Raw genomic sequence first — 27,767 nt, 5'->3', positions numbered from 1 at the left:
GTACGTTTATCATTAGCTGAGCCATAAAAAAGTTGTCGTGTCTGTGACTATCATTACATGTGAAGACTGCTTTTTTTATCAAATAAATTATCTATGTGTAATTATGTAATAAAACTAATCATGTAAACTTTAATTAACTAGGAAGTCAGGGCACCACGGGAAATTTTTATAGTCTGTATTTTCCAAATCGAGTACAGTCTTGTATTAATGTATCATTATTACCTCATCAGTTCACATTATTGAAAGTCGCAAACCCTTGGATATCTGCACGAACCCTAGCCTAAATGATGAATCAGCGATATGCAAATTGGCTTAATTATTTATTTACTAACTAACTAAATAATCACAGAAATACATAACAAACAAGCAGTTATTGGTTACTAACGCAATGCATTGATAAGTCCCTAGGTGGGCTAAACCGGTATGACGGCTTGGTAGACAATGGAAAGGGGTGGGGACAGATAAAAGAGCGGGAAAAACTAAATGGATTCACTACACGCAGTTGATAATTATATTCATTAAAATGCTAATCGTTTACACATGAACAGCTAGTATTTGCTCTTATTCTGTGGCCATCTATAGTCTGAGAGTTTAACCATTTCCAGCCGTGTAGCCATCGCTGCACGCTGTCTGGTCTAATGTAAATTTCGCCAGGGTTTTATACACTTCTGAGAAAAGGGCGGTCCAAGACGCTGATGTAATGTCTATGATCACGTGGGCGTGGCCACTGACCTGGTTAACTTTATATGAAAACCCATATTTTCTCATTTAGAAGGTTAACATCACATTACATCTTTTCACAAATAGTTTCATGTTTAATCACATAAGTTTCACAAAATGTAGATGTAAACCTTGAAAGTGGACACAAACAGAGATACAGTAATGTTTGTTTCCTGTCCTTCATGAGATCACCAAATGAAACACGCTCGTCATGACTGTCCCTTAGTGTCCACGGACCATTGCCACATTCTCAAAAGTAGAAATATTGTTTAATTAATCAAACTTTTGATGTCCAAGTGTCTCTCTGTGTTCCACAGTTTACAATCCAATCTCGAACACTGCAGAGTGTAGGGGCAGCGTATCTTATGACCGACCATAAAACAGCCGACTTCCCGCTCTCCCCTCTGCGAGAGAGAGCAGGCTGTAGAGCAGACATTCCCCCTCTACGAGAGAGAGCAGGCTATAGAGCCGACCCACTGTAACCTGATCCTTCAGATCGTCACAGGAGAGTCATGACATTCCCCTCTACGAGAGAGAGCAGACCCACTGTAACCTGATCCTTCAGATCGTCACAGGAGAGTTATTGCTTAAATAACATTGGTGGACAGTGGACACTAATGACCAGAAAAAAAAGCAGAATGTAGGTGGGAGATGGTGCTGGTGACTGCAGCTCACAGGAGGGTGAGGTACGTTTATCATTAGCTGAGCCATATACAGTCATAGATACAGACAGCATATTTATGTTTTATCCAGAGTGAATTACCTTCCTACAGATAGTAAAGTCTACAATCAACGACCCAGTTAGGTAATAATCAGCATGTTTTTTGTATTTATTGAAGAACAGGGATTTAATGTGAAAGGAAAGTTGAAGATTGGTATGATTATGCCATGTTATGACAGTAAAAGTCTGGTTAATGTTTGTATAAAGATGAAAGTACATACAGTTCCATTCAGTGGGTTAGGACATGGTGCTGGCCACAACAAGGTTAAAGGTTGAAAAGCCGTTCGAACCAATTTCTCCTGCTCCTCTTCCTCCTCTTCTTTTCCATCTTCCCCCTCTCATTTTCCATCTTCCCCCTCTCCTCTTCAATCTTCCTCCTCTCCTCTTCCATCTTCCTCCTCTCCTCCTGTCTCTCCTCTTCCATCTTCCTCGTCTCCTCTTCCACCTTCCTCCTCTCCTCCTGTCTCTCCTCTTCCATCTTCCTCGTCTCCTCTTCCACCTTCCTCCTCTCCTCCTGTCTCTCCTCTTCTATCTTCCTCAACTCCTCCTCTCTCTTTATTTCCTCCTCTCTCCTCACCTCCTCTTCACGCTTCCTGATCGCCTCCTCTTGTTTCTTCAATTCTTCCTCTTTTTTCTTCCTCTCCTCCTCTCTCTTCCTCTCCTCCTCTTCTTCGATCTTCCTCTGGACCTTCTGGTACACCTCGTTGGTGTAGTGTTGTCCTCCGTTCCTCTTCACCATCTCCTCTATCTTCTTCAGCAGCTCTGGGACTTGGTCAGGGTTGGCGCTACTGTCACTGTCATTGATGACAGAGTGATATCCACCTCCACATTTGCTGATGAGATCCTGGAGGTTAACACTTTCTCCTACAAACTGCTCAACAGATTTTTTTCTCAGCTGGTCTCCTCCAGTGAACAGCACCATGGTGTACTTTGAGGCTTCTTCTCCAAAGTTGTCCTGGATCCACTTCACAGTGTTCCTCTCCTCATCTGTGAACCTCCCCAGTCTGATCACCAGCAGGAACACATGGGGTCCCGGGACTGACATGTAGAAGCACCGTTCTAGTTCACCTTTCATTTTCTCTATAGTCACTGACGTGTCAAAGTGTCCTGGCGTGTCAATCACATCAATCTTCCTTCCATCCACCTCTCCACTCTGTTTCTCACACTGAGCAGTCACAGACTCAGGGGAGGAGTCTTCTTTAAACCCCTCCCCACCCAGGATGGTATTTCCTGTTGCGCTCTTCCCTGCTCCAGTCTTCCCCACCAGAACTATCCTCAGATGAGCTAGACCAGTTTCTGTGAATTAAAAAAAGAAGAATATAGAGGCACCATTATATGCTGAAGAATTATCAAGTAAATTATAAAAAATAATGTCATTTACAGTACATAATAATGTTGATGATTATAACAACAAACATGTACTTACTCTGTCTCTCTTTCTCCTCCTCCTCCTGTCTCCTCATCCTCTCATCCTCCTGTCTCTCTCTCTCCTCTTCCTCCTGTCTTCTCATCCTCTCCTCCTCCTGTTTTCTCATCCTCTCCTCCTCCTGTCTTCTCATCCTCTCCTCCTCCTGAGAGAGAGCGAGAGAGAGAGAGAGAGAGAGAGAGAGAAGGTGGAGCTAAAATGAGGAGTTGTTCAGCTACGTTGCTATAAGTGAATGTTACACATATAGAACGAGAGGCTTTGAATCAGAGTGTCTTGTACAGTACCAGTTTGAGGAGCACTTGATGGACAACGTCGTTTATTGATTGCTTGTGCCTCTCATATGTTCTCTCTGTCACAGTGAGGCAATCTGAAAAATAGGCAAAACGAATTAACAACCAAATAGTCTCTTGTGACAGACTGCTGACATAAATCAGTCTAATCAGTATTTGGTCCTGGGTTCCAATACGAACAACCGAACAACATATCAAGGAACAAAAAAAAAGGTTCATTATCATGATTAATGACACCTGTTACTCATCAAGTGACAGGGCAAAGTATGAACAACCTTCCTGTCGTCTCACCCAGGAAATGGGGTCTATTAGAAGGCTGTTGGTCCCAGCAATTCACCATGAGGTCCACCATCTCCCCCAGCCCACCAGCCTGGTCCCTGTCCACTGCCTCCAGAGGAGGCCTGTCGCCCAAGGGGACCCGGAACCTCACCATACTGGACTGGAGATCTGCAGGAGAGTGAAGAGAACAAGAAAGTGTAAATAATAGTGAGTAGTGACGGGTGAGATGGAGGAGAGATGGAGAGGAACACGTGTGTGTTAATGTGTGAGTGTTAATGTGCGTGTGTTAATGTGTGTGTGTTAATGTGTGTGTGTGTTAATGTGTGAGTGTTAATGTGTGTGTGAATGTGTGTGTGTTAATGTGTGTGTGTTAATGTGTGTGTGTTAACGTGTGTGTGTTAATGTGTGTGTGTGTTAATGTGTGTGTTAATGTGTGTGTTAATGTGTGTGTGTTAATGTGTGTGTGTTAATGTGTGTATGTGTGTGTGTGTGTGTGTTAATGTGTGTGTGTTAATGTGTGTGTGTTAATGTGTGTGTGTGGTAATGTGTGTGTGTTAATGTGTGTGTTAATGTGTGTGTTAATGTGTGTGTTAATGTGTGTGTCTGCTAAATGACTTAAATGTAATGTAAATGTGTGTTAATGTGTGTGTTAATGGGTGTGTTAATGTATGTGTGTTAATGTGTGTGTGTTAATGTGTGTGTGTTAATGTGTGTGTTAATGTGTGTGTGTTAATGTGTGAGTTAATGTGTGTGTGTGTGTTAATGTGTGTGTTAATGTGTGTGTGTGTGTGTGTGTTAATGTGTGTGTGTTAATGTGTGTGTGTTAATGTGTGTGTGTTAATGTGTGTGTTAATGTGTGTGTGTTAATATGTGTGTTAATGTGTGTGTGTGTGTGTGTGTGTGTGTGTGTGTGTTAATGTGTGTGTGTGTGTTAATGTGTGTGTGTTCATGTGTGTGTTAGTGTGTGTGTGTTAATGTGTGTGTTAATGTGTGCGTGTTAATGTGTGTGTGTGTTAATGTGTGTGTGTTAATGTGTGTGTTAATGTGTGTGTTAATGTGTGTGTGTTAATGTGTGTGTTAATGTGTGTGTGTTAATGTGTGTGTGTTAATGTGTGTGTGTTAATGTGTGTGTTAATGTGTGTGTGTGTTAATATGTGTGTTAATGTGTGTGTGTGTGTTAATATGTGTGTGTTCATGTGTGTGTTAATGTGTGTGTTAATGTGTGCGTGTTAATGTGTGTGTGTGTGTGTTAATGTGTGTGTGTTAATGTGTGTGTTAATGTGTGTGTGTTAATGTGTGTGTGTGTGTTAATGTGTGTGTGTTAATGTGTGTGTTAATGTGTGTGTGTTAATGTGTGTGTTAACGTGTGTGTTAATGTGTGTGTGTTAATGTGTGTGTTAATGTGTGTTAATGTGTGTGTGTTAATGTGTGTGTGTTAATGTGTGTGTGTTAATGTGTGCGTTAATGGGTGTGTTAATGTGTGTGTGTTAATGTGTGTGTGTGTGTTAATGTGTGTGTGTGTGTGTGTTAATGTGTGTGTGTGTTAATGTGTGTGTTAATGTGTGTGTTAATGTGTGTGTGTGTTAATGTGTGTGTGTTAATGTGTGTGTGTGTTAATGTGTGTGTGTTAATGTGTGTGTTAATGTGTGTGTGTTCATGTGTGTGTGTTAATGTGTGTGTGTGTGTGTTAATGTGTGTGTTAATGTGTGTGTGTTAATGTGTGTACGTTCGTGTGTGTTAATGTGTGTGTGTTAATGTGTGTGTTAATGTGTGTGTGTGTGTGTGTGTTAATGTCTGTGTGTGTGTTAATGTGTGTGTGTTCATGTGTGTGTTAGGGTGTGTGTGTTAATTAATGTGTGTGTGTTAATGTGTGTGTGTTAATGTGTGTGTTAATGTGTGTGTTAATGTGTGTGTTAATGTGTGTGTATTAATGTGTGTGTTAATGTGTGTGTTAATGTATGTGTGTTAATGTGGGTGTGATAATGTGTGTGTGTGTGTGTGTGTGTTAATGTGTGTGTTAATGTGTGTGTTAATGTGTGTGTGTTAATGTGTGTGTTAATGGGTGTGTTAATGTATGTGTGTTAATGTGTGTGTGTTAATGTGTGTGTGTTAATGTGTGTATGTGTGTGTGTGTGTGTGTTAATGTGTGTGTGTTAATGTGTGTGTGTTAATGTGTGTGTGTGGTAATGTGTGTGTGTTAATGTGTGTGTTAATGTGTGTGTTAATGTGTGTGTTAATGTGTGTGTCTGCTAAATGACTTAAATGTAATGTAAATGTGTGTTAATGTGTGTGTTAATGGGTGTGTTAATGTATGTGTGTTAATGTGTGTGTGTTAATGTGTGTGTGTTAATGTGTGTGTGTTAACGTGTGTGTGTTAATGTGTGTGTGTGTTAATGTGTGTGTTAATGTGTGTGTTAATGTGTGTGTGTTAATGTGTGTGTGTTAATGTGTGTATGTGTGTGTGTGTGTGTGTTAATGTGTGTGTGTTAATGTGTGTGTGTTAATGTGTGTGTGTGGTAATGTGTGTGTGTTAATGTGTGTGTTAATGTGTGTGTTAATGTGTGTGTTAATGTGTGTGTCTGCTAAATGACTTAAATGTAATGTAAATGTGTGTTAATGTGTGTGTTAATGGGTGTGTTAATGTATGTGTGTTAATGTGTGTGTGTTAATGTGTGTGTGTTAATGTGTGTGTTAATGTGTGTGTGTTAATGTGTGAGTTAATGTGTGTGTGTGTGTTAATGTGTGTGTTAATGTGTGTGTGTGTGTGTGTGTTAATGTGTGTGTGTTAATGTGTGTGTGTTAATGTGTGTGTGTTAATGTGTGTGTTAATGTGTGTGTGTTAATATGTGTGTTAATGTGTGTGTGTGTGTGTGTGTGTGTGTGTGTGTGTTAATGTGTGTGTGTGTGTTAATGTGTGTGTGTTCATGTGTGTGTTAGTGTGTGTGTGTTAATGTGTGTGTTAATGTGTGCGTGTTAATGTGTGTGTGTGTTAATGTGTGTGTGTTAATGTGTGTGTTAATGTGTGTGTTAATGTGTGTGTGTTAATGTGTGTGTTAATGTGTGTGTGTTAATGTGTGTGTGTTAATGTGTGTGTGTTAATGTGTGTGTTAATGTGTGTGTGTGTTAATATGTGTGTTAATGTGTGTGTGTGTGTTAATATGTGTGTGTTCATGTGTGTGTTAATGTGTGTGTTAATGTGTGCGTGTTAATGTGTGTGTGTGTGTGTTAATGTGTGTGTGTTAATGTGTGTGTTAATGTGTGTGTGTTAATGTGTGTGTGTGTGTTAATGTGTGTGTGTTAATGTGTGTGTTAATGTGTGTGTGTTAATGTGTGTGTTAACGTGTGTGTTAATGTGTGTGTGTTAATGTGTGTGTTAATGTGTGTTAATGTGTGTGTGTTAATGTGTGTGTGTTAATGTGTGTGTGTTAATGTGTGTGTTAATGGGTGTGTTAATGTGTGTGTGTTAATGTGTGTGTGTGTGTTAATGTGTGTGTGTGTGTGTGTTAATGTGTGTGTGTGTTAATGTGTGTGTTAATGTGTGTGTTAATGTGTGTGTGTGTTAATGTGTGTGTGTTAATGTGTGTGTGTGTTAATGTGTGTGTGTTAATGTGTGTGTTAATGTGTGTGTGTTCATGTGTGTGTGTTAATGTGTGTGTGTGTGTGTTAATGTGTGTGTTAATGTGTGTGTGTTAATGTGTGTACGTTCGTGTGTGTTAATGTGTGTGTGTTAATGTGTGTGTTAATGTGTGTGTGTGTGTGTGTGTTAATGTCTGTGTGTGTGTTAATGTGTGTGTGTTCATGTGTGTGTTAGGGTGTGTGTGTTAATTAATGTGTGTGTGTTAATGTGTGTGTGTTAATGTGTGTGTTAATGTGTGTGTTAATGTGTGTGTTAATGTGTGTGTATTAATGTGTGTGTTAATGTGTGTGTTAATGTATGTGTGTTAATGTGGGTGTGATAATGTGTGTGTGTGTGTGTGTGTGTTAATGTGTGTGTTAATGTGTGTGTTAATGTGTGTGTGTTAATGTGTGTGTTAATGGGTGTGTTAATGTATGTGTGTTAATGTGTGTGTGTTAATGTGTGTGTGTTAATGTGTGTATGTGTGTGTGTGTGTGTGTTAATGTGTGTGTGTTAATGTGTGTGTGTTAATGTGTGTGTGTGGTAATGTGTGTGTGTTAATGTGTGTGTTAATGTGTGTGTTAATGTGTGTGTTAATGTGTGTGTCTGCTAAATGACTTAAATGTAATGTAAATGTGTGTTAATGTGTGTGTTAATGGGTGTGTTAATGTATGTGTGTTAATGTGTGTGTGTTAATGTGTGTGTGTTAATGTGTGTGTTAATGTGTGTGTGTTAATGTGTGAGTTAATGTGTGTGTGTGTGTTAATGTGTGTGTTAATGTGTGTGTGTGTGTGTGTGTTAATGTGTGTGTGTTAATGTGTGTGTGTTAATGTGTGTGTGTTAATGTGTGTGTTAATGTGTGTGTGTTAATATGTGTGTTAATGTGTGTGTGTGTGTGTGTGTGTGTGTGTGTGTTAATGTGTGTGTGTGTGTTAATGTGTGTGTGTTCATGTGTGTGTTAGTGTGTGTGTGTTAATGTGTGTGTTAATGTGTGCGTGTTAATGTGTGTGTGTGTTAATGTGTGTGTGTTAATGTGTGTGTTAATGTGTGTGTTAATGTGTTTGTGTTAATGTGTGTGTTAATGTGTGTGTGTTAATGTGTGTGTGTTAATGTGTGTGTGTTAATGTGTGTGTTAATGTGTGTGTGTGTTAATATGTGTGTTAATGTGTGTGTGTGTGTTAATGTGTGTGTGTTCATGTGTGTGTTAATGTGTGTGTTAATGTGTGCGTGTTAATGTGTGTGTGTGTGTTAATGTGTGTGTGTTAATGTGTGTGTTAATGTGTGTGTGTTAATGTGTGTGTGTGTGTTAATGTGTGTGTGTTAATGTGTGTGTTAATGTGTGTGTGTTAATGTGTGTGTTAACGTGTGTGTTAATGTGTGTGTGTTAATGTGTGTGTTAATGTGTGTTAATGTGTGTGTGTTAATGTGTGTGTGTTAATGTGTGTGTGTTAATGTGTGTGTTAATGGGTGTGTTAATGTGTGTGTGTTAATGTGTGTGTGTGTTAATGTGTGTGTGTGTGTGTTAATGTGTGTGTGTGTTAATGTGTGTGTTAATGTGTGTGTTAATGTGTGTGTGTGTTAATGTGTGTGTGTTAATGTGTGTGTGTGTTAATGTGTGTGTGTTAATGTGTGTGTTAATGTGTGTGTGTTCATGTGTGTGTGTTAATGTGTGTGTGTGTGTGTGTTAATGTGTGTGTTAATGTGTGTGTGTTAATGTGTGTACGTTCGTGTGTGTTAATGTGTGTGTGTTAATGTGTGTGTTAATGTGTGTGTGTGTGTGTGTGTTAATGTCTGTGTGTGTGTTAATGTGTGTGTGTTCATGTGTGTGTTAGGGTGTGTGTGTTAATTAATGTGTGTGTGTTAATGTGTGTGTGTTAATGTGTGTGTTAATGTGTGTGTTAATGTGTGTGTTAATGTGTGTGTATTAATGTGTGTGTTAATGTGTGTGTTAATGTATGTGTGTTAATGTGGGTGTGATAATGTGTGTGTGTGTGTGTGTGTTAATGTGTGTGTTAATGTGTGTGTTAATGTGTGTGTGTTAATGTGTGTGTTAATGGGTGTGTTAATGTATGTGTGTTAATGTGTGTGTGTTAATGTGTGTGTGTTAATGTGTGTGTGTTAATGTGTGAGTTAATGTGTGTGTGTGTGTTAATGTGTGTGTTAATGTGTGTGTGTGTGTGTTAATGTGTGTGTGTTAATGTGTGTGTGTTAATGTGTGTGTGTTAATGTGTGTGTTAATGTGTGTGTGTTAATATGTGTGTTAATGTGTGTGTGTGTGTGTGTGTGTGTGTGTGTGTTAATGTGTGTGTGTGTGTTAATGTGTGTGTGTTCATGTGTGTGTTAGTGTGTGTGTGTTAATGTGTGTGTTAATGTGTGCGTGTTAATGTGTGTGTGTGTTAATGTGTGTGTGTTAATGTGTGTGTTAATGTGTGTGTTAATGTGTGTGTGTTAATGTGTGTGTTAATGTGTGTGTGTTAATGTGTGTGTGTTAATGTGTGTGTGTTAATGTGTGTGTTAATGTGTGTGTGTGTTAATATGTGTGTTAATGTGTGTGTGTGTGTTAATGTGTGTGTGTTCATGTGTGTGTTAATGTGTGTGTTAATGTGTGCGTGTTAATGTGTGTGTGTTAATGTGTGTGTGTGTTAATATGTGTGTTAATGTGTGTGTGTGTGTTAATGTGTGTGTGTTCATGTGTGTGTTAATGTGTGTGTTAATGTGTGTGTGTTAATGTGTGTGTGTTAATGTGTGTGTGTTAATGTGTGAGTTAATGTGTGTGTGTGTGTTAATGTGTGTGTTAATGTGTGTGTGTGTGTGTGTGTTAATGTGTGTGTGTTAATGTGTGTGTGTTAATGTGTGTGTGTTAATGTGTGTGTTAATGTGTGTGTGTTAATATGTGTGTTAATGTGTGTGTGTGTGTGTGTGTGTGTGTGTGTGTGTGTGTGTGTGTTAATGTGTGTGTGTGTGTTAATGTGTGTGTGTTCATGTGTGTGTTAGTGTGTGTGTGTTAATGTGTGTGTTAATGTGTGCGTGTTAATGTGTGTGTGTGTTAATGTGTGTGTGTTAATGTGTGTGTTAATGTGTGTGTTAATGTGTGTGTGTTAATGTGTGTGTTAATGTGTGTGTGTTAATGTGTGTGTGTTAATGTGTGTGTGTTAATGTGTGTGTTAATGTGTGTGTGTGTTAATATGTGTGTTAATGTGTGTGTGTGTGTTAATGTGTGTGTGTGTTCATGTGTGTGTTAATGTGTGTGTTAATGTGTGCGTGTTAATGTGTGTGTGTGTGTTAATGTGTGTGTGTTAATGTGTGTGTTAATGTGTGTGTGTTAATGTGTGTGTTAACGTGTGTGTTAATGTGTGTGTGTTAATGTGTGTGTTAATGTGTGTTAATGTGTGTGTGTTAATGTGTGTGTGTTAATGTGTGTGTGTTAATGTGTGTGTTAATGGGTGTGTTAATGTGTGTGTGTTAATGTGTGTGTGTGTTAATGTGTGTGTGTGTGTGTGTGTTAATGTGTGTGTGTGTTAATGTGTGTGTTAATGTGTGTGTTAATGTGTGTGTGTGTGTTAATGTGTGTGTGTTAATGTGTGTGTGTTAATGTGTGTGTGTTAATGTGTGTGTTAATGTGTGTGTGTTCATGTGTGTGTGTTAATGTGTGTGTGTGTGTGTGTTAATGTGTGTGTTAATGTGTGTGTGTTAATGTGTGTACGTTCGTGTGTGTTAATGTGTGTGTGTTAATGTGTGTGTTAATGTGTGTGTGTGTGTGTGTGTGTGTTAATGTCTGTGTGTGTGTTAATGTGTGTGTGTTCATGTGTGTGTTAGGGTGTGTGTGTTAATTAATGTGTGTGTGTTAATGTGTGTGTGTTAATGTGTGTGTTAATGTGTGTGTTAATGTGTGTGTTAATGTGTGTGTATTAATGTGTGTGTTAATGTGTGTGTTAATGTATGTGTGTTAATGTGGGTGTGATAATGTGTGTGTGTGTGTGTGTGTGTGTTAATGTGTGTGTTAATGTGTGTGTTAATGTGTGTGTGTTAATGTGTGTGTTAATGGGTGTGTTAATGTATGTGTGTTAATGTGTGTGTGTTAATGTGTGTGTGTTAATGTGTGTGTTAATGTGTGTGTGTTAATGTGTGAGTTAATGTGTGTGTGTGTGTTAATGTGTGTGTTAATGTGTGTGTGTGTGTGTGTGTTAATGTGTGTGTGTTAATGTGTGTGTGTTAATGTGTGTGTTAATGTGTGTGTGTTAATATGTGTGTTAATGTGTGTGTGTGTGTGTGTGTGTGTGTGTGTGTGTGTTAATGTGTGTGTGTGTGTTAATGTGTGTGTGTTCATGTGTGTGTTAGTGTGTGTGTGTTAATGTGTGTGTTAATGTGTGCGTGTTAATGTGTGTGTGTGTTAATGTGTGTGTGTTAATGTGTGTGTTAATGTGTGTGTTAATGTGTGTGTGTTAATGTGTGTGTTAATGTGTGTGTGTTAATGTGTGTGTGTTAATGTGTGTGTGTTAATGTGTGTGTTAATGTGTGTGTGTGTTAATATGTGTGTTAATGTGTGTGTGTGTGTTAATGTGTGTGTGTTCATGTGTGTGTTAATGTGTGTGTTAATGTGTGCGTGTTAATGTGTGTGTGTGTGTTAATGTGTGTGTGTTAATGTGTGTGTTAATGTGTGTGTGTTAATGTGTGTGTTAACGTGTGTGTTAATGTGTGTGTGTTAATGTGTGTGTTAATGTGTGTTAATGTGTGTGTGTTAATGTGTGTGTGTTAATGTGTGTGTGTTAATGTGTGTGTTAATGGGTGTGTTAATGTGTGTGTGTTAATGTGTGTGTGTGTGTTAATGTGTGTGTGTGTGTGTGTGTTAATGTGTGTGTGTGTTAATGTGTGTGTTAATGTGTGTGTTAATGTGTGTGTGTGTTAATGTGTGTGTGTTAATGTGTGTGTGTTAATGTGTGTGTGTTAATGTGTGTGTTAATGTGTGTGTGTTCATGTGTGTGTGTTAATGTGTGTGTGTGTGTGTGTGTTAATGTGTGTGTTAATGTGTGTGTGTTAATGTGTGTACGTTCGTGTGTGTTAATGTGTGTGTGTTAATGTGTGTGTTAATGTGTGTGTGTGTGTGTGTGTGTTAATGTCTGTGTGTGTGTTAATGTGTGTGTGTTCATGTGTGTGTTAGGGTGTGTGTGTTAATTAATGTGTGTGTGTTAATGTGTGTGTGTTAATGTGTGTGTTAATGTGTGTGTTAATGTGTGTGTTAATGTGTGTGTATTAATGTGTGTGTTAATGTGTGTGTTAATGTATGTGTGTTAATGTGGGTGTGATAATGTGTGTGTGTGTGTGTGTGTGTGTGTGTGTTAATGTGTGTGTTAATGTGTGTGTTAATGTGTGTGTATTAATGTGTGTGTATTAATGTGTGTGTTAATGTATGTGTGTTAATGTGGGTGTGATAATGTGTGTGTGTGTGTGTTAATGTGTGTGTTAATGTGTGTGTGTGTGTGTTAATGTGTGTGTTAATGTGTGTGTTAATGTGTGTGTTAATGTGTGTGTTAATGTGTGTGTGCTTAACAGTGACACTGAATTACCACTTACGAGGGTTATCTGCATAATAGGGCACTTTTCCAGTGAAGATGGACCACAGCAGTATGCCGTAACTGAGACAGAGGAAATAGAGAGAGTTATGGAATGTCCGCGGTGCATTCTGGGTGCTGTCTCTCTGTGTTGTACCTGTAGATGTCAGTGAGTGCTGTCTCTCTGTGTTGTACCTGTAGATGTCAGTGAGTGCTGTCTCTCTGTATTGTACCTGTAGATGTCGGTGAGTGCTGTCTCTCCGTGTTGTACCTGTAGATGTCAGTGAGTGCTGTCTCTCTGTGTTGTACCTGTAGATGTCAGTGAGTGCTGTCTCTCTGTGTTGTACCTGTAGATGTCAGTGAGTGCTGTCTCTCTGTGTTGTACCTGTAGATGTTAGTGAGTGCTGTCTCTCTGTGTTGTACCTGTAGATGTCAGTGAGTGCTGTCTCTCTGTGTTGTACCTGTAGATGTCAGTGAGTGCTGACTCTCTGTGTTGTACCTGTAGATGTCAGTGAGTGCTGTCTCTCTGTGTTATACCTGTAGATGTCAGTGAGTGCTGTCTCTCTGTGTTGTACCTGTAGGTGTCAGTGAGTGCTGTCTCTCTGTGTTGTACCTGTAGATGTCAGTGAGTGCTGTCTCTCTGTGTTGTACCTGTAGATGTCAGTGAGTGCTGTCTCTCTGTGTTGTAGATGTCAGTGAGTGCTGTCTCTCTGTGTTGTAGATGTCAGTGAGTGCTGTCTCTCTGTGTTGTACCTGTAGATGTCAGTGAGTGCTGTCTCTCTGTGTTGTACCTGTAGTATTTCACTGAGCTACACGGGACCAGTTTACTACAGTGAGTGCTGTCTCTCTGTGTTGTACCTGTAGATGTCAGTGAGTGCTGTCTCTCTGTGTTGTACCTGTAGATGTCAGTGAGTGCTCTCTCTCTGTGTTGTACCTGTAGATGTCAGTGAGTGCTGTCTCTCTGTGTTGTACCTGTAGATGTCAGTGAGTGCTGTCTCTCTGAGTTATACCTGTAGATGTCAGTGAGTGCTGTCTCTCTGTGTTGTACCTGTAGATGTCAGTGAGTGCTGTCTCTCTGTGTTATACCTGTAGATGTCAGTGAGTGCTGTCTCTCTGTGTTGTACCTGTAGGTGTCAGTGAGTGCTGTCTCTCTGTGTTGTACCTGTAGATGTCAGTGAGTGCTGTCTCTCTGTGTTGTAGATGTCAGTGAGTGTTGTCTCTCTGTGTTATACCTGTAGATGTCAGTGAGTGCTGTCTCTCTGTGTTGTACCTGTAGGTGTCAGTGAGTGCTGTCTCTCTGTGTTGTACCTGTAGATGTCAGTGAGTGCTGTCTCTCTGTGTTGTACCTGTAGATGTCAGTGAGTGCTGTCTCTCTGTGTTATACCTGTAGATGTCAGTGAGTGCTGTCTCTCTGTGTTGTACCTGTAGGTGTCAGTGAGTGCTGTCTCTCTGTGTTGTACCTGTAGATGTCAGTGAGTGCTGTCTCTCTGTGTTATACCTGTAGATGTCAGTGAGTGCTGTCTCTCTGTGTTGTAGATGTCAGTGAGTGCTGTCTCTCTGTGTTGTAGATGTCAGTGAGTGCTGTCTCTCTGTGTTATACCTGTAGATGTCAGTGAGTGCTGTCTCTCTGTGTTGTACCTGTAGGTGTCAGTGAGTGCTGTCTCTCTGTGTTGTACCTGTAGATGTCAGTGAGTGCTGTCTCTCTGTGTTGTACCTGTAGATGTCAGTGAGTGCTGTCTCTCTGTGTTGTACCTGTAGATGTCAGTGAGTGCTGTCTCTCTGTGTTGTACCTGTAGATGTCAGTGAGTGCTGTCTCTCTGAGTTATACCTGTAGATGTCAGTGGCTCGAGTTGGTTCATACGATGATTCAAAAGCCTCAGGGGGCATGTAGCTTAGAGTGCCTCCTTCCTTCCCAGGCTCTTCTCTGGACATCTCCAAAACACTATGGGAGACTTCAGCAAGGCCAAAATCTGTAAGCTAGAGAGAGAGAGACAGCGAGACAGAGAGAGAGAGAGAGAGAGAGAGAGAGAGAGAGAGAGAGACAGCGAGACAGAGAGAGAGAGAGAGAGACAGCGAGACAGAGAGACAGAGAGAATGAGAGTGAGCGTGTGAGAGAGAGAGAAAGAGAGAGAGATGGGCTTCACATAGACTAAACAGAAATAGTCATGTTCAGTAAACATGTATACTGCCCGTGGGTAGTGATGACTGCATACAGTTCAGACATATCTCACCACTAGTAGAGACTCAGGATCTTGGGACTTGCCTTTGCATTAAGGTTGTCATCCAGCAGCACGTTATTGGGCTTCAGGTCGCGATGCAGAAGTGGCTGAGGAAGGTTGTGAAGGAAGTTCATTCCCAGAGCGATCTGGTGGGCCAGGCAGAAGGCCAGGGGCCAGGGTGGGGGGCCAGAGAGGCTGGCCTGGAGGGTGGCCAGGGAGCCTATGTTCATTAACTCCATCACAATACCCAGCTGGGTGGAGAGGCCTCTACCTGGAGAGGGAGGGCACCCCTGGTACACCCCCAGAATCCTCACCACGTGGGGGCTCCCTCCCTTCTGCATATTCTGTACCTCCTTAAGCAGGGAAGTGCTAGAGCTGGAATGAGGTGTGTGTGTGTGGGGGGGGATAAAGACAGGGATTATAGTCCATGAGCCAAGCCAACAAGTTATTTATCACATACTGCACACCCTTTAGAGTCACAGCTATCCATCAGACTCATTTTCGGGAAAGGTTCAGGTCAACACGACTTTAGGTTAAATATTAGAATTACCTGTATAAATTGCTTTAAAAAAGAAACATACATTTTAACTTTGTTTGACAAGTGGTACTGAAATGTCATGAAATGACCTTTCTAATGGTATATAACATAACCCACTTTGAAAGGGCCAGCTACAACTATTGTTTAAAAATCAGCCATATTGTGCCATTGACATTAGACTGTTGGAAGTTTAGCTATAGAATTCCACGAAGAAGGGAAGCTATGTTTGTGGAATGTACACTTTGTTGATAGAGGCACCACATTTAACACACACAGCTAGAACATGGTTTTAAAAAAGATTTGTAGATACAGGGCCATCCCAGGATTGACACAATAACCCGACAGATATATGGCCACCAAACAACTCAATGGGGTCTTATTGGATTCATTTTGCTTGACCATACCTGTATGAAATATAATTGTAGTACACCCAATAATGTCTTAAAATGTCCATAGTGACCCAGATACATTATGATGTCACATTACGTTGTCACATTATGATGTCACATTATGACGTCACATTATGACGTCACATTATTCACAGAATCGTGGTAACAAGGTGTCTTAAAAGCGTCTACGAATTGGTGCCTTCTGAATATTTTACCGTCAAACGTTTTAAAATGGATATGTACAAGTGAATAGTCACGGGATGTGAGCTCATTCAACTGACAGACAATGTGATCCTGTCAACGGTTTTCAGAAAGTGAATAGTCACGGATGTGAGCTCATTCAACTGACATACAATGTGATCCTGTCAACGGTTTTCAGAAAGTGAATAGTAACGGGATGTGAGCTCATTCAACTGACAGACAATGTGATCCTGTCAACGGTTTTCAGAAAAGGTTAAAGAAAAGAGCAGAAGCTCTGAATGATCCGCTCAGACTCCAGTTCTACCGATCTACAGGTTATGGAAAATGTGTTACTTTAATATTGCACCAGTCGGTTTCCTCAAGAAGAAAGCCTGCACTTCTATGTAAAACACAACAACAACTAAAACACTTTAGTAAAAGCTACGGTAATGTCCGCAAAATTAAAATAAAGTAAATACTACAGTATACTACAAATAGCAAAAACAACCACGTTAATTACTATGGTATATACTACATTTTCTTTCACTACAGTCTTTATACTCTTTAAAAAAAAGGTGCTACCTAGAACCCTAAAATGGTGCTCTACTGACTGAGCTTCACGGGACCAGTTTACTCCAGTATTTCACTGAGCTACAAGGGGACCAGTTTACCCCAGTATTTCACTGAGCTACAAGGGGACCAGTTTAACCCAGTATTTAACTGAGCTACAAGGGGACCAGTTTACCCCAGTATTTAACTGAGCTACACAGACCAGTTTACCCTAGTATTTCACTGAGCTACAAGGGGACCAGTTTACCCCAGTATTTCACTGAGCTACACAGACCAGTTTACCCCAGTATTTCACTGAGCTACAAGGGGACCAGTTTACCCCAGTATTTCACTGAGCTACACAGACCAGTTTACCCCAGTATTTCACTGAGCTACAAGGGACCAGTTTACTCCAGTATTTCACTGAGCTACACAGACCAGTTTACCCCAGTATTTCACTGAGCTACAAGGGGACCAGTTTACCCCAGTATTTCACTGAGCTACAGAGACCAGTTTACCCCAGTATTTCACTGAGCTACAAGGGGACCAGTTTACCCCAGTATTTCACTGAGCTACAAGGGACCAGTTTACCCCAGTATTTCACTGAACTACACAGACCAGTTTACCCCAGTATTTCACTGAGCTACAAGGGGACCAGTTTACCCTAGTATTTCACTGAGCTACAAGGGGACCAGTTTACCCCAGTATTTCACTGAGCTACCCAGACCAGTTTACCCCAGTATTTCACTGAGCTACAAGGGGACCAGTTTACCCCAGTATTTCACTGAGCTACAAGGGGACCAGTTTACCCCAGTATTTAACTGAACTACACAGACCAGTTTACCCCAGTATTTCACTGAGCTACACAGACCAGTTTACCCCAGTATTTCTCTGAGCTACAAGGGACCAGTTTACCCCAGTATTTCACTGAGCTACACAGACCAGTTTACCCCAGTATTTCACTGAGCTACAAGGGGACCAGTTTACCCTAGTATTTCAATGAGCTACAAGGGGACCAGTTTACCCCAGTATTTCACTGAGCTACCCAGACCAGTTTACCCCAGTATTTCACTGAACTACACAGACCAGTTTACTCCAGTATTTAACGGAGCTACAAGGGGACCAGTTTACCCTAGTATTTCACTGAGCTACAAGGGGACCAGTTTACCCCAGTATTTCACTGAGCTACAAGGGGACCAGTTTACCCCAGTATTTCACTGAGCTACAAGGGGACCAGTTTACCCCAGTATTTCACTGAGCTACAAGGGGACCAGTTTACCCCAGTATTTCACTGAGCTACAAGGGGACCAGTTTACCCCAGTATTTCACTGAGCTACACAGACCAGTTTACCCCAGTATTTAACTGAGCTACAAGGGGACCAGTTTACCCTAGTATTTCAATGAGCTACAAGGGGACCAGTTTACCCCAGTATTTCACTGAGCTACCCAGACCAGTTTACCCCAGTATTTAACTGAGCTACAAGGGGACCAGTTTACCCTAGTATTTCACTGAGCTACAAGGGGACCAGTTTACCCCAGTATTTCACTGAGCTACAAGGGGACCAGTTTACCCCAGTATTTCACTGAGCTACAAGGGGACCAGTTTACCCCAGTATTTCACTGAGCTACAAGGGGACCAGTTTACCCCAGTATTTCACTGAGCTACAAGGGGACCAGTTTACCCCAGTATTTCACTGAGCTACAAGGGGACCAGTTTACCCCAGTATTTCACTGAGCTACACAGACCAGTTTACCCCAGTATTTAACTGAGCTACAAGGGGACCAGTTTACCCTAGTATTTCAATGAGCTACAAGGGGACCAGTTTACCCCAGTATTTCACTGAGCTACCCAGACCAGTTTACCCCAGTATTTAACTGAGCTACAAGGGGACCAGTTTACCCTAGTATTTCACTGAGCTACAAGGGGACCAGTTTACCCCAGTATTTCACTGAGCTACAAGGGGACCAGTTTACCCCAGTATTTCACTGAGCTACACGGGGACCAGTTTACCCCAGTATTTCACTGAGCTACAAGGGGACCAGTTTACCCCAGTATTTCACTGAACTGCACAGACCAGTTTACACCAGTATTTCACTGAGCTACAAGGGGACCAGTTTACTCCAGTATTTCACTGAGCTACAAGGGGACCAGTTTACCCCAGTATTTCACTGAGCTACAAGGGGACCAGTTTACCCCAGTATTTCACTGAGCTACAAGGGGACCAGTTTACCCCAGTATTTCACTGAGCTACACAGACCAGTTTACCCCAGTATTTCACTGAGCTACAAGGGGACCAGTTTACTCCAGTATTTCACTGAGCTACAAGGGGACCAGTTTACTCCAGTATTTCACTGAGCTACACAGACCAGTTTACCCCAGTATTTCACTGAGCTACAAGGGGACCAGTTTAACCCAGTATTTCACTGAGCTACAAGGGGACCAGTTTACCCCAGTATTTCACTGAGCTACAAGGGGACCAGTTTAACCCAGTATTTCACTGAGCTACAAGGGGACCAGTTTACCCCAGTATTTCACTGAGCTACACAGACCAGTTTACCCCAGTATTTCACTGAGCTACAAGGGACCAGTTTACTCCAGTATTTCACTGAACTACACAGACCAGTTTACCCCAGTATTTAACTGAACTACAAGGGGACCAGTTTACCCCAGTATTTCACTGAGCTACAAGGGGACCAGTTTACCCCAGTATTTCACTGAGCTACAAGGGGACCAGTTTACCCCAGTATTTCACTGAGCTACACAGACCAGTTTACCCCAGTATTTCACTGAGCTACAAGGGACCAGTTTACTCCAGTATTTCACTGAGCTACACAGACCAGTTTACCCCAGTATTTCACTGAGCTACAAGGGGAACAGTTTACCCCAGTATTTCACTGAGCTACACAGACCAGTTTACCCCAGTATTTCACTGAGCTACACAGACCAGTTTACCCCAGTATTTCACTGAGCTACAAGGGGACCAGTTTACTCCAGTATTTCACTGAGCTACACAGACCAGTTTACCCCAGTATTTCACTGAGCTACAAGGGACCAGTTTACCCCAGTATTTCACTGAGCTACAAGGGGACCAGTTTACCCCAGTATTTCACTGAGCTACAAGGGACCAGTTTACTCCAGTATTTCACTGAGCTACACAGACCAGTTTAACCCAGTATTTCACTGAGCTACAAGGGGACCAGTTTACCACAGTATTTCACTGAGCTACAAGGGACCAGTTTACCCCAGTATTTCACTGAGCTACAAGGGGACCAGTTTACCCCAGTATTTCACTGAGCTACACGGGACCAGTTTACCCCAGTATTTCACTGAGCTACAAGGGGACCAGTTTACCCCAGTATTTCACTGAGCTACAAGGGGACCAGTTTACCCCAGTATTTCACTGAGCTACAGAGACCAGTTTACCCCAGTATTTCACTGAGCTACAAGGGGACCAGTTTACCCCAGTATTTCACTGAGCTACACAGACCAGTTTACCCTAGTATTTCACTGAGCTACAAGGGGACCAGTTTACCCCAGTATTTCACTGAGCTACCCAGACCAGTTTACCCCAGTATTTCACTGAGCTACAAGGGGACCAGTTTACCCCAGTATTTCACTGAGCTACAAGGGGACCAGTTTACCCCAGTATTTAACTGAACTACACAGACCAGTTTACCCCAGTATTTCACTGAGCTACACAGACCAGTTTACCCCAGTATTTCACTGAGCTACAAGGGACCAGTTTACCCCAGTATTTCACTGAGCTACACAGACCAGTTTACCCCAGTATTTCACTGAACTACACAGACCAGTTTACCCCAGTATTTAACGGAGCTACAAGGGGACCAGTTTACCCTAGTATTTCACTGAGCTACAAGGGGACCAGTTTACCCCAGTATTTCACTGAGCTACAAGGGGACCAGTTTACCCCAGTATTTCACTGAGCTACAAGGGGACCAGTTTACCCCAGTATTTCACTGAGCTACACAGACCAGTTTACCCCAGTATTTAACTGAGCTACAAGGGGACCAGTTTACCCTAGTATTTCACTGAGCTACAAGGGGACCAGTTTACCCCAGTATTTCACTGAGCTACCCAGACCAGTTTACCCCAGTATTTAACTGAGCTACAAGGGGACCAGCTTACCCTAGTATTTCACTGAGCTACAAGGGGACCAGTTTACCCCAGTATTTCACTGAGCTACAAGGGGACCAGTTTACCCCAGTATTTCACTGAACTGCACAGACCAGTTTACCCCAGTATTTCACTGAGCTACAAGGGGACCAGTTTACTCCAGTATTTCACTGAGCTACAAGGGGACCAGTTTACCCCAGTATTTCACTGAGCTACACAGACCAGTTTACCCCAGTATTTCACTGAGCTACAAGGGGACCAGTTTACCCCTGTATTTCACTGAGCTACAAGGGGACCAGTTTAACCCAGTATTTCACTGAGCTACAAGGGGACCAGTTTACTCCAGTATTTCACTGAGCTACAAGGGGACCAGTTTACCCCAGTATTTCACTGAGCTACAAGGGGACCAGTTTAACCCAGTATTTCACTGAGCTACAAGGGGACCAGTTTACCCCAGTATTTCACTGAGCTACAAGGGGACCAGTTTACCCCAGTATTTCACTGAGCTACACAGACCAGTTTACCCCAGTATTTCACTGAGCTACAAGGGGACCAGTTTACTCCAGTATTTCACTGAGCTACAAGGGGACCAGTTTACCCCAGTATTTCACTGAGCTACACAGACCAGTTTACCCCAGTATTTCACTGAGCTACAAGGGGACCAGTTTACCCCAGTATTTCACTGAGCTACAAGGGGACCAGTTTAACCCAGTATTTCACTGAGCTACAAGGGGACCAGTTTACTCCAGTATTTCACTGAGCTACAAGGGGACCAGTTTACCCCAGTATTTCACTGAGCTACAAGGGGACCAGTTTACCCCAGTATTTCACTGAGCTACAAGGGGACCAGTTTACCCCAGTATTTCACTGAGCTACAAGGGGACCAGTTTACCCCAGTATTTCACTGAGCTACAAGGGGACCAGTTTACCCCAGTATTTCACTGAGCTACACAGACCAGTTTACCCCAGTATTTCACTGAGCTACAAGGGGACCAGTTTACTCCAGTATTTCACTGAGCTACACAGGACCAGTTTACCCCAGTATTTCACTGAGCTACAAGGGACCAGTTTACTCCAGTATTTCACTGAGCTACAAGGGGACCAGTTTACCCCAGTATTTCACTGAGCTACAAGGGACCAGTTTACTCCAGTATTTCACTGAGCTACATGGGACCAGTTTACCCCAGTATTTCACTGAGCTACACGGGACCAGTTTACCCCAGTATTTCACTGAGCTACAAGGGGACCAGTTTACCCTAGTATTTCACTGAGCTACAAGGGGACCAGTTTACCCCAGTATTTCACTGAGCTACACGCACCAGTTTACCCCAGTATTTCACTGAGCTGCACAAGCATATAGGTACATATTATTTTTTAAATGTAATGCAGTTCAGATAGTTTTCTTTCATATTGTCCAGGGCCCTTATTTAGAGATTGTGACTGGAGCAAACAGAATGAACATATTGTCTTATGCACGGCTGTGGGAGGGTCATATTTACCCATCGTCATAATGCAGCAACTTGATGGCCACATCGAACCTCCACTTGATATGCCTGGCCTTGTGGATCTGTCCAAATCCCCCTCCACCAATCACCTCCCAGTCCTGCAGGCTGTCATTACCGATCAAGTCCAGTGCCGGGCTGCTGGGCAGCGGCAGCGCCATCTTTCATTTTAAAAAAGTATTCAAAAACACTGATGTTAAATACTTTAACTAAAGACTTATCAAAATAGCATGAAGACATTTACAGATAAGATATGGAGTTGACACAAAAAGTACATCACAGACTATCGCAACTCAGTTATTTGGACAAATTAGTTTATATATATATATATATATATCGCACCAAACAATTAAACTCTGTGTCGGGATTTGCATGTCAATAACCTGTGAAATGAACCTTTCGCTTAACTTCAGTATCATGTCTTAAAGGTCGTGTTCCCCTGCTCAGCGGTTGCATTCATCAACCAATGGGTGAGTGACATATCATCAGCTGTGCCGTTGGGCACCAGACTGCCGTAACACATGATGTGATTGGCTGATATATAATGGGTGAGTGACATATCATCAGCTGTGACGTTGGGCACCAGACTGCCGTAACACATGATGTGATTGGCTGATATATAATGGGTGAGTGACATATCATCAGCTGTGACGTTGGGCACCAGACTGCCGTAACACATGATGTGATTGGCTGATATATAATGGGTGAGTGACATATCATCAGCTGTGACGTTGGGCACCAGACTGCCGTAACACATGATGTGATTGGCTGATATATAATGGGTGAGTGACATATCATCAGCTGTGACGTTGGGCACCAGACTGCCGTAACACATGATGTGATTGGCTGATATATAATGGGTGAGTGACATATCATCAGCTGTGACGTTGGGCACCAGACTGCCGTAACACATGATGTGATTGGCTGATATATAATGGGTGAGTGACATATCATCAGCTGTGACGTTGGGCACCAGACTGCCGTAACACATGATGTGATTGGCTGATATATAATGGGTGAGTGACATATCATCAGCTGTGACGTTGGGCACCAGACTGCCGTAACACATGATGTGATTGGCTGATATATAATGGGTGAGTGACATATCATCAGCTGTGACGTTGGGCACCAGACTGCCGTAACACATGATGTGATTGGCTGATATATAATGGGTGAGTGACATATCATCAGCTGTGACGTTGGGCACCAGACTGCCGTAACACATGATGTGATTGGCTGATATATAATGGGTGAGTGACATATCATCAGCTGTGACGTTGGGCACCAGACTGCCGTAACACATGATGTGATTGGCTGATATATAATGGGTGAGTGACATATCATCAGCTGTGACGTTGGGCACCAGACTGCCGTAACACATGATGTGATTGGCTGATATATAATGGGTGAGTGACATATCATCAGCTGTGACGTTGGGCACCAGACTGCCGTAACACATGATGTGATTGGCTGATATATAATGGGTGAGTGACATATCATCAGCTGTGCCGTTGGGCACCAGACTGCCGTAACACATGATGTGATTGGCTGATATATAATGGGTGAGTGACATATCATCAGCTGTGCCGTTGGGCACCAGACTGCCGTAACACATGATGTGATTGGCTGATATATAATGGGTGAGTGACATATCATCAGCTGTGCCGTTGGGCACCAGACTGCCGTAACACATGATGTGATTGGCTGATATATAATGGGTGAGTGACATATCATCAGCTGTGCCGTTGGGCACCAGACTGCCGTAACACATGATGTGATTGGCTGATATATAAAACAGCAGCCGTTGTCAGAGCTGGAAGGTGTCAGTAATGTCTGATCAATGGAACATGACCTTCATTCATTTACAATAGCAGTCATTTAATATCAAATCAAAACGTATTGGTCACATACACATGGTTAGCAGATGTTAATGTGAGTGTAGCGAAATGATGCTTGTGCTTCTAGTTCCGACCGTGCAGTAATATCTAACAAGTAATCTAACAATTTCACAACAACTACCTTATACATACAAGTGTTAAGGAATTAATTAGAATATGTACATGAAATAAATGATTGAGTGATGGCCGAATGGCATCCGCAATATGCAGTAGAGGGTATAGAGTACAGTATATGCATATGAGATGAGATGAGTAATGTAGGCTATGCAAACATTATATAAAGTGGCATTGTTTAAAGTGGCTAGTGATACATTTATTACATCAGGACGGCAAGATGCAGTAGATGGTATAGAGTACAGTAATTACATATGAGATGAGTAATGTAGGGTATGTAAACATTAGTGGAATTGTTTAAAGTGGCTCGTGATACATTTATTACATAAATGTTTCCATGATTAAAGTGGCTAGAGTTGACCAATATATATATATTATATTGGGTGGGGGGGTTCTGAATGAATGTAAATTTAGAAAATGCAAAAAGAAAGTTGTTTTAGACCGGCAAACTGTGGAAAGAGAGACATTATACAGATGGTGGGAGTTGTAGTTCATGTTTGTAGTTCTAAAGAAACGGACGTAACTTTTCGGCTTCGCGCTTCTTCTTGGCAGTCAAATACAGAGTTTCGAAACCCAGAGGTGCAAGACGAGACTTCCAGGAAAGATTGCGATACACACCAAACAGACCAGCCTGGGTTTCAGAAGTCAATTAGAGAAGTGAAAGATTCTTCCGAAGTTGTTAACTTTCTCGAAATCTAAAGGCACAAGCTAGATTGGAGCCAATGTCTTAAATAGTTGAACATGTTATTATTCCAACCTCTGAAAGTAAAAACTGACACGATTTAATTTTCGAAAAAACGTTATATAGTGCCTTTGACGGTCCGCACATGCGCAGTTCGCGTTAGAATAGATCACGTCTTTCCTTTAAATCGCTTCATACTGTACGGTCTTTGTCAAATACTTTGAAAACCGGCAAATAAAAGTAAATTCACCCGGAAACACTTACACGTTTTAATATTTATCTTAGTATGATCGCGTTGTCATGTCTTTGACAATGCAAACTTTTAGACTAATTTTTAGCGTACAAAATAAAAATACGGAAGTTACATTTCTGGATCTGACAGTTTCTTCGACCCTAAATAATGTAAATGTTATTCAATAGAAAATGTTATTAGCGATCATTATGAAACAACCACGTACCTGCATTTGGTGTGATTTGTTGAAACTTGGTCAATCGTGTGCAAATCGATGTAGGCTTCTTGGTTCAGTTTAGCGAAGTATGAATTACTGATAGTTTATTGAAAAAGAGTCTGCTCTGTGTCTGGGAGTAGTGGGGATTTCCACTCTTATGCCATTTGCTTCACGTCATTTCTGGTGAAATATAATTTTTGCAGGATTTACTGATTCTGTTACACATAAAGGCAACAACAATAACAACATTTGTAGTAATCTGATATTAGCCTTTTGGTGTTGGGTGGACAGTCCCTGAGTTCGTGCCCCAGTTGGAGCTCACTATTTTTGTGTACATAAATTATTCTTTGATCGGGTATATTTGGTTGATCTAGACATGCACAGTGGTTAATTTGAGCCGGATCCGGTACATCTACATGAGAAAGAAAATCACTGTTTGTAATGTAAAAATGATAATAAAAAGCAACCAGAGTTCATTTGAGTTATGCCTTCAATACCTAATTCTGCTGCCCCCTAAAAAAAACGTAATTGTAAAACGTAGATTTTCAGTCCGCGCCTGATAGTCTTAGAATTCATTCGTGTTGGGCCGGTCCGGTTTTATGGTTTGCGCAATATAATAGACTTATGTTTTTGAGACCAACACGTAGCCGTTGCTGCGGTGAGAGAGAGATGTATGATCTCGCTCCCTCTCTGCTCTAATTGACACGCAACTCTCATCTCTTAACCGTTGCACTTCATCATTTATACACGTATAGAATCATACCGCAGGAAGGTGCTGGAGGAGCAGCACCCCCGATCATACCGCGGGAAGGTGCTGGAGGAGGAGCACACCTGATCAAACCGCGGGAAGGTGCTGGAGGAGCAGCACCCCTGATCATACCGCGGGAAGGTGCTGGAGGAGCAGCACCCCTGATCATACCGGGGAAGGTGCTGGAGGAGCAGCACCCCTGATCATACCGCGGGAAGGTGCTGGAGGAGCAGCACCCCTGATCATACCGGGGAAGGCGCTGGAGGAGCAGCACCCCTGATCATACCGGGGAAGGCGCTGGAGGAGCAGCACCCCTGATCATACCGGGGAAGGTGCTGGAGGAGCAGCACCCCTGATCATACCGCGGGAAGGTGCTGGAGGAGCAGCACCCCTGATCATACCGGGGAAGGCGCTGGAGGAGCAGCACCCCCGATCATACCGCGGGAAGGTGCTGGAGGAGCAGCACCCCTGATCATACCGCGGGAAGGTGCTGGAGGAGCAGCACCCCTGATCATACCGGGGAAGGCGCTGGAGGAGCAGCACCCCTGATCATACCGCGGGAAGGTGCTGGAGGAGCAGCACCCCTGATCATACCGCGGGAAGGTGCTGGAGGAGCAGCACCCCCGATCATACCGCGGGAAGGTGCTGGAGGAGCAGCACACCTGATCATACCGCGGGAAGGTGCTGGAGGAGCAGCACCCCTGATCATACCGCGGGAAGGCGCTGGAGGAGCAGCACCCCTGATCATACCGCGGGAAGGTGCTGGAGGAGCAGCACCCCTGATCATACCGCGGGAAGGTGCTGGAGGAGCAGCACCCCTGATCATACCGGGGAAGGCGCTGGAGGAGCAGCACCCCTGATCATACCGCGGGAAGGTGCTGGAGGAGCAGCACCCCTGATCATACCGGGGAAGGCGCTGGAGGAGCAGCACCCCCGATCATACCGGGGGAAGGTGCTGGAGGAGCAGCACCCCTGATTAATTGAAATGCATTTGTCGAAGTTATTAAATTACTGCATTCTGTTCAGAAAAAAATGCAATTATTCTGAATACTACACCAGGAGCAGGTCTATAATTTAGCCACAGAGGAGCAATAGCTTCTTTAAGCAATAGACGAGCTGTGGATTGTGTTTGTGTAGCCCAATCATAAGGCATATAGACCTAACCCAGGAACGCACGGCAAATCTGTCAGTGAACAGCATGCAGCCGGAGCAAACCTTTCCCAATATTTCAAATAGGCTGCAATCGCAGGAAAACACAGGTTGGAAAGCAAATGTCTCCTGCTTAAAATAGAAGACTGTAATCTGACTGTAGGCAAACAAAATATTGTATAAACTTCCAAGTAGACCTAATGAGCAAACATTGTTTTACAAAGTAATACATAAAAGATAGACTTTTGGCAAGAGAGTATTGGCCATCGCCAATGAGTGAGCTGTGGATCATTGGGCGAGTCAGTGAAAGTGGAAAGCTTTCCTAGCTCAGGAGGTTGGTGGCACCTTAAATTAGGGAGGAGGGGCTTGTGTTCATGGCTGGAGCGGAATCAGTGGAACGGTGTCGAACACATGGTTTCCACGGTTTCCATGGTTTCCACGGTTTCTATGGTTTCCACGGTTTCCATGGTTTCCATGTGTTTGATGCCATTCCATTGACTCCGTTCCAGCCATTATTATGAGCCGTCCTCCTCTCAGCAGCCTCCACTGTTTTCTACTTCCTCCTCATATTGTCCAATATGTCGCACCGAGGCCGAGGTTATTGATATATTCAA

The 27,767-nt window shown here is 42.4% G+C and overlaps 1 protein-coding gene across 1 annotated transcript; it reads right to left on the bottom strand.

Moving 5' to 3' along the window:
• Window positions 1-307: 307 nt before the first annotated feature.
• On the bottom strand, window positions 308-25,419 carry LOC135536677 (trichohyalin-like). Its single transcript, XM_064962928.1, has 9 exons — window positions 25,266-25,419; window positions 22,111-22,274; window positions 14,865-15,195; window positions 14,430-14,578; window positions 12,624-12,685; window positions 3,449-3,604; window positions 3,152-3,234; window positions 2,868-3,012; window positions 308-2,737 (listed from the first exon to the last, which is right to left on the bottom strand). Exons 1-9 carry the CDS (start codon window positions 25,269-25,271, stop codon window positions 1,707-1,709), a joined length of 2,127 nt encoding a protein of 708 aa, XP_064819000.1. The 5' UTR covers window positions 25,272-25,419; the 3' UTR covers window positions 308-1,706.
• Between the last annotated feature and the right edge of the window lie 2,348 nt (window positions 25,420-27,767).

The sequence above is a fragment of the Oncorhynchus masou genome, unplaced genomic scaffold (genome assembly GCF_036934945.1).
Source record: "Oncorhynchus masou masou isolate Uvic2021 unplaced genomic scaffold, UVic_Omas_1.1 unplaced_scaffold_650, whole genome shotgun sequence".
NCBI classification, from domain to species: domain Eukaryota; kingdom Metazoa; phylum Chordata; class Actinopteri; order Salmoniformes; family Salmonidae; genus Oncorhynchus; species Oncorhynchus masou.
This window is presented reverse-complemented; position numbering and strand designations above follow the sequence as displayed.